The 6,517-nt window shown below is 38.9% G+C and overlaps 1 protein-coding gene across 2 annotated transcripts; it reads right to left on the reverse strand.

Moving 5' to 3' along the window:
- Nucleotides 1,658-6,306, reverse strand: LOC109717606 (heat stress transcription factor A-4b). 2 transcript variants are annotated; one of them, XR_002218222.1, is made up of 3 exons: nucleotides 5,623-6,306; nucleotides 3,738-4,937; nucleotides 1,658-2,073 (listed from the first exon to the last, which is right to left on the reverse strand). XR_002218222.1 is itself a non-coding variant. In XM_020243455.1 (2 exons), the coding sequence occupies exons 1-2, from the start codon at nucleotides 5,836-5,838 to the stop codon at nucleotides 3,795-3,797; spliced, it is 1,359 nt and encodes a 452-aa protein (XP_020099044.1). In that variant the 5' UTR covers nucleotides 5,839-6,306; the 3' UTR covers nucleotides 3,521-3,794. The 2 variants fall into 2 exon arrangements, 1 of the variants encoding a protein (XP_020099044.1); XM_020243455.1 differs by lacking the exon at nucleotides 1,658-2,073 and having other exon boundaries at nucleotides 3,521-4,937.

Consider the following 6,517-nt stretch of genomic DNA (forward strand, 5'->3'; position numbering starts at 1 on the left):
CTCCACGCGTTCTCTCTCCACCAGCCCTGAGGTATCCCTTAAATACCACTTTAGGTGCGGCCAAAAAATATAAGCCCCACCTCCACACATCGTGCAAAAGTGCTTTTCTTTGTAGTTCTCTCTCATGGCCTCTCATGCACAAAGAAAAGCACTTCTCCTCTTGGCTCATCTTCTATTGCTCTTCTTTTCAATTGAAGGTAGGAAATTTCTGAAGGAAGAAGAGATCATGAGCATGGTTCAACGCCTCGAAGTCGGTCGCAGTCATGCTCCGCCGCGGTTCTCAACCGATGACGAAGGTCGGCACGTCTTTGTTCGCGTATCGGGCTTTGCGATGAGCGGCGGTGAGGGCCGCATGCTGCAGTCGGTACCGAGCCCTGGCATCGGTCATTAGTGACGTTGCTCGCTGTTCCCTCATTCTCTTTTTCCCGACAACGCGAAATTAAGAAAATATTTGCAGGTTACGTGTGATACTTTATTCTATTTTTTTCTTTTTTTTCTCGCACGTTGATAGGTTTATGAGTATTGATGCTCCTGAGAGTAACATCAGTGTATATATGATCTAGTGAATATAACAGCTGGGATCGATGTCATAAAAGTTGTTCTGGTTCTTAGTTTTCTGGATAGTAATTATCTGAACGTGTGATGAATGGCAATTAATTTGATTTTTAATATCTTATTTAAATGGACTAGTTTCTTAACTTTAGTTGATTAGTCTACATGCACTGATCCTAACTGACGTTTAGTTTAGATTTTTAACTGATGTGCGATGAATGGTAATTTATTTGTAATATTTTTGGTACGAAAAATTCATATTCGTACTAGCAATCTAATTTGTAAATATCTGTAAATGTAAATAAAGATTGTCAGGTCTATAAATACACATCTCAAATTCAAGCAAAGACAAAAAAAAAAAAAAAAAATCTCAAATTCAAACAAAAAGACAAAAAAGAAAAAAAAAATCGTCTACACACAAACTAAAAACTTAAAAATTAAGAATTAAAAAAAAAAAGTAAGAATCTCTTTATTTGTGCGCACGTGGCTGCTTTATTTTGCGTCCGAGCGCCACGGAGCTTGCGTTGAAGTGTGAATGCGTGTCGGTTAAACTCGTACCAGGATTGATGACGTGGCGCGAAGTAGTTGTAGGGAACTCAACAAGAATTGGTTAGGCTCCAGCGCCTAGCAAGGTAGAGGTGTACGGCTCGAATTTTGATGCAAGTTACACGCGCCTCCACGTGTGTGGGTGATCGAGAAATTAATGTACGGGTAAATGGAATTTAACCACGAGATATACAGGCAATGGCATTTAACCATGGAATATACAGGTAATGGCATTTAACAGCCACCACACCACCTACAGTACTTAACGCAATTTTATACACAGATAATGGTATTTGACAACGACCATCATTATTGACCCTACTTATTAGTACAGTCCATTAAAGAATTTAATAATTAATACTTAAACTTCCGTGTTTGAAATCTAATTATTTTTTATTTTTGCTGAAAGAAAAAAAAAAAAAAATAAAGACATAGTTTACAAAGTTGCAATGCACAGGAGGCCTTTTCTGCCATCCAAACACAGCATTTTCCGGGTAGCGGTGTACAAATTCCAACGATATGTAACTAACCAAACGTGCAGTCGTCGATCTATGCAGAGTTTACAAAGTTGCAATGCACGTGTTACAACTTACAACATACTCTGTCTACAATGACCCATTCAAGCGTTTTTGCTTTAGTACAGTACTTCACAAACTAGACAAAGGTAAACAAAGTAGTGAGCTTTTAACTACGTTATATATATGACCAAACAGCAATCAACATATTCAAGGAGCTTACAGTAGTTTCATCACAAAATCTGTAATTAACTGTACCATCTTACCCCCCTGGAACCCATATCTGATGGTAACTTATTAGAATAGCTGAATAAATCTAGATGGAAACAACCAGCCTATGCACAAAAAGAGTAACAGGACAATCCTGGATGATCCATCAATACTCGCGACAATCAATCAAATCAACTTCTTTGAACAATGTGGGCATAGGTACAAATTCAAGATTCGGAATACTCCTGCACTGCTAACAAAAATTTACTACGTCAACTTGATATCATGTTTGATATCATACCTCTACATATTGGTACCAAATTTCCAACCAAAGCAAAATCATATAAGAGGGCTAATTATAAAAGCAGCAACGCAAGGTTTCTGAAACAAATTTAATGTTTAGGTACTAAGGCCTCCAAAAGTAATATCAAAAACTAAGCAATACGGGTGGCATTTTTCATGTGCTCATGTGCTTTCCTTGATAGATTATACAACGGAATTTGCCAAGATAAAAGTTACTAGTCGTACGTAAACATGGGCAACATAAATAGTATGCGCTCCTGCATGTGTTTTCACATTTTGTTGTGGACCCCATTGTTTTTCATATAGAATAGTAACTTTGGTCGCTCTTAAGTGCACACGAAATAACTAAAACCAGACCAAGTAATAGAGTAAATTAGACGACCGCAAAGCCAAAACTCACCTAACTTACAACAAGTGACATCCAGTGCATCTCTCGAGGGTACATCACTCTCAAGGTCCATTAGTTATTTAAAGTAGGGAAAACTTTAAAAAACCCCCCTGTGGTTTCATGCATTCTCACTTTAGTATCATGTGGTTTAAAACGTATCAATTTGCTCCCCTGTGGTTTCGTTTTTATCTTTTCAGAAGCTTTTTCGTTAATATTTCGTTAAATTATATACAAAAAACTTCAGATAACCATCTATGTTTATCGAATATTCACTTTAGTATCCTTTAATTTTAATTTTATCACTGATTTAAGAAAAAAATAATAATAAAATTGATAACAAAAAGAGAAAAATGAAACCACAGGGGGGCAAATTGATACGTTTTAAACCACAGGGTATGAAAGTGAGAATGCATGAAACCACAGGGGGGGTTTTTGAAGTTTTCCCTTTAAAGTAATTCTAAGGGAAGAAGGTTTGTTTCATTATATTCCTTCTCATCTTCAAACACAACATGCTTCTAAATAATTTACTCTATGCAATAAAGGAGAGTTTTTTCTCTCAAATTACAAAGCCCTAAAAGCAATGTAAATCAACAACATAAATAGAACTGAGGCAGCTAAAGGTTAATTTTTATTAAAGAATGGTTGGTAAGTAGAATGGAACATAAGGCCACTGCATGATTTTGTCAAACAGTTCAACATACTAAAAGAGCTTGCTGCAGATTTTCTACATCCTTGTCCCCATGATTGCACAAATCATCTGTGCTCAATATTAACCAATACACGCCTCTCTCATCGACTAACAACTAAAGAATGGTAAACCTCTACCTGACAAACATACTAAATGAAATACAGGTGTCATCTTTGGTCCTATCATCATCTGTCCTAGTTAGCTATGAACACATGGTAGATCTCCCAAAATTAAAACATGTACAACAGTCTAAAAGAAACAAACAAGAGAAAGATAAAAGGCAGTCTACAGAACTATTTTGCAGCATCAATCGTAAGATGGAGAACTAAGATAAGATCAGAGTAATACTCAAACTAAAAAAGTGGCTGCTTTTGCTAGCTGTCAATCTACAAACTAACAGAATAGCACAGTGACACAAAAGATTAGTCCAGCACTTCGAATGATGGGGGTGGGAGGGTTGGGGGGGCATGAGGAAAAAGGAAAGTAAAATTGATTTCTAAATACTACTATTTTACATGGATATAACCAGTCATACCTCATAGCCGAGTAACGAAAATTTCCACCAATATTCTGAGCTCAAGAAGAAACAATTTTATGTCTTTTCAGATGAACTGAGATGTCCCATTTTCTCTGTGAGGTGATCGACATTCTTCTTTTTCCACCAATTCTGCCCCATTCCCACAACCTTTCCTCCATTTCTCTTTTCATCAGCGTCTCTTCTTTCCGATTGGACCTCTTGTGCATCAATCGAACCAGGTGTCTCAGTAAGAAACTGTTCCCAGAATACATCATTTACGCCAGTTGGCACAGCAGAGGCTGCAGTATTGGGTTTCTCCCTCGTTGAATCTCCTTCAGCAACTGTAGGTTCAGAGTTCACGTCTATTTCGACAATCTTGCTTTGATTATCTGCATGAGTTTCCACCACATGAATTTCTGTCAAAGGAAGAGCAGGGCTTTCAGCATAATTAGTGGATTCCGCCAGCTCAGGTGATGAATGGATATCACCTATACAAGGTGAAGAAGAACGCAACTTGGGCGGTGAGTGCATATTCACATCAGTCTCACCAGATGATGCATCCATCTCCACAAGAACTAGAGTAGAAGGGGGGCCAGGGACAAAACCGTCATAACACATGTCTTCTTCCCCCAAAGCTTGACTCACCCCTCGGAAAAAAATTTCTAAGGAGTTTAAGGATGATTCCATCTTATCGAAGGGCTCAGTGTCCAATGCATGCGTAGCAAATACATCCGATCTCTCTTTATTTACCACCTGCAAAGGTGCAATTCTGTTTTCTTCCATATTGGCATCCTCGTAGAAGAAGTTACTTTTCGGTAGCCTCCTCTTCTTACCAAAATGGTCGGGTTTCTGAACAAATTTAGACAGAAAGCCGGGTGTCTGAACTATTTGGCTCAACGAACCCATTAGATTTCTTTGGCGTTGTTCCATGACTTGCAACCTCTCCTCTAAAGACTGCATTTGCTGGTCCATCCCATGCTGCTGTTGTGTGTGCTTCTGGAGCTCTTGTATGAGCAGACCCTTCTCGTGCTTGAGTTTCTCGATCTCCTCCTCGAGTTCTTGTCTTTCCGGTTCGGCCAATGGCCCATTCCCTTGGTTGTGCAACGAATGGCTGTGGACGGGTTTGCGCCTATGGATATTTTTTAATAGGTGCCTTTGTCCCCTTATGAAGTCTTCATTTGCGAATTCCCACTGATCAGGATCTATTTTATGGAAACCCTAGAATATGACAAACAGAGCAAAATGCACATAAATCACTGGATCATTTTTGCTTCACAACCAATGAATGAAGATATTAAGGCAATAAAAAGTCTGCCTCACGTTCGACCTATTTACGCCAACGAAATTCAAATAAATGATGGTAGTACCAAGAGCTACCCTATATTCGTAGACATGAGACACCATCCTTTTATCAGCGAATAAAGCTTTAAGGTAAGTTACAGTTAAGCTGAATGCAAGCTTGAAAATATTGGAAGATATTCTACATGATACCATGGATTGTACTTCGGGGACAAAAAGTACAACATAGTAAGCAATTTTCTTTACATGGACAAATGCAATCCATTAAGTAGGAAACAAACGAAAAATTCAGCAGTAAAAATCATAGTAAATCAAACAATCCACGATACACATGCTAAGCGATTGAACTAATAACCTTACAGATAATTATGTCACATATATAGGACGAATTATCGACGAGGGAGAAAAGCTTAATCCATTAGCAGCCAATTCACAAACTACTCAATTAGCCATATACAGGGCTTAGAATGAGTACAACTAAGCCATTAACAATACATCAAAACCACTATAACCAGAAAATTTTAAAGGAAGTAGAATCAATTCAATTGAGTAACCAAAAAGAAAAGACGCTTTTTTTTTTTTTTATCAGATTCAGCTCACTTACATAAGTATTAAGCTGCCTCACGAAGCTGGAGAAATTGTTGTGCTTGAAGTATTTGGGGAGCAAATCCTTTTCAAAACCCCGCGGATTCCAAACAACGAAGCTGGTATTGTTCAACCCCCACGAAACAATGGAGTCCGTGGAGGGATCATCCACCATGTCATACGTCTTCGTGAGGAAAGGAGGCGGCGAATTCGAGCTCCCCGGCGACCCCTCCATGTCCCCCTCCCCCACGCAAACCCTAGCACCCCCCCGATCAATCCCAACGCATCGCGGAATCCGCCGCGAAGGCCCGAAACCTCGATCGATCCGCCTCGAATTGGAGCAGCAGAAGCGTCGATCGGAGCGGGATTGACCTGGTCGTGGCGAGATCGCGAACCCTAGAAAAAGCCCTCCTAAAAAGGAACCCAAAAAGGAGAGGAAAAGAATGAGCTTTTTTTTATAAATTTCTTCCTTTTTTCTCCGAGAATAACGAAAACGACGAGGAGGAGGAGCTTCTTCCTTTTTTTTTTTTCGTTTAGGGCTTTATTGGAAGATAATGGGAGAAGAGGCTCCACGAGGTTCTGGAAGGATTTGATGCGCCTCTCGGAGTATTTATGGCCGTGGAAATTTCTAGAAGAGAAAAGAAGAAGAAGAAGAAGGAGAAAGAGAAAGAGAGGTCGCATGAGTACAGGGTAGCCTTAAATGTCGAGCTTTTTGGCTCCGCCTCATATTTAATCTTTGTCTTTCTCTTTTATTATTTGATGTAATTGGCCTAAGATTTTATAATCTCGCATTTATAAAATGCATAATCCACAAGTTAAATAATAGAGATTTTTGTACATACTGACATGTATGTTAATCCAAAATCTTGGCTTTTGTAAGCACCCTTAAAAAATCGATTTGTTAATTTCTTTAC

This window comes from Ananas comosus, linkage group 11 (assembly GCF_001540865.1).
Source record: "Ananas comosus cultivar F153 linkage group 11, ASM154086v1, whole genome shotgun sequence".
Classification (NCBI taxonomy): domain Eukaryota; kingdom Viridiplantae; phylum Streptophyta; class Magnoliopsida; order Poales; family Bromeliaceae; genus Ananas; species Ananas comosus.

Bases quoted from the DNA above. Each gene is read 5' to 3' on its own strand.
- LOC109717606 (XM_020243455.1), bottom strand. From the start codon at position 5,838: ATGGAGGGGTCGCCGGGGAGCTCGAATTCGCCGCCTCCTTTCCTCACG. The intron at 4,938-5,622 runs GTAAGTGAGCTG...GTCATATTCTAG, and splicing joins TGAGGCAGCTTAATACTTAT to GGTTTCCATAAAATAGATCC.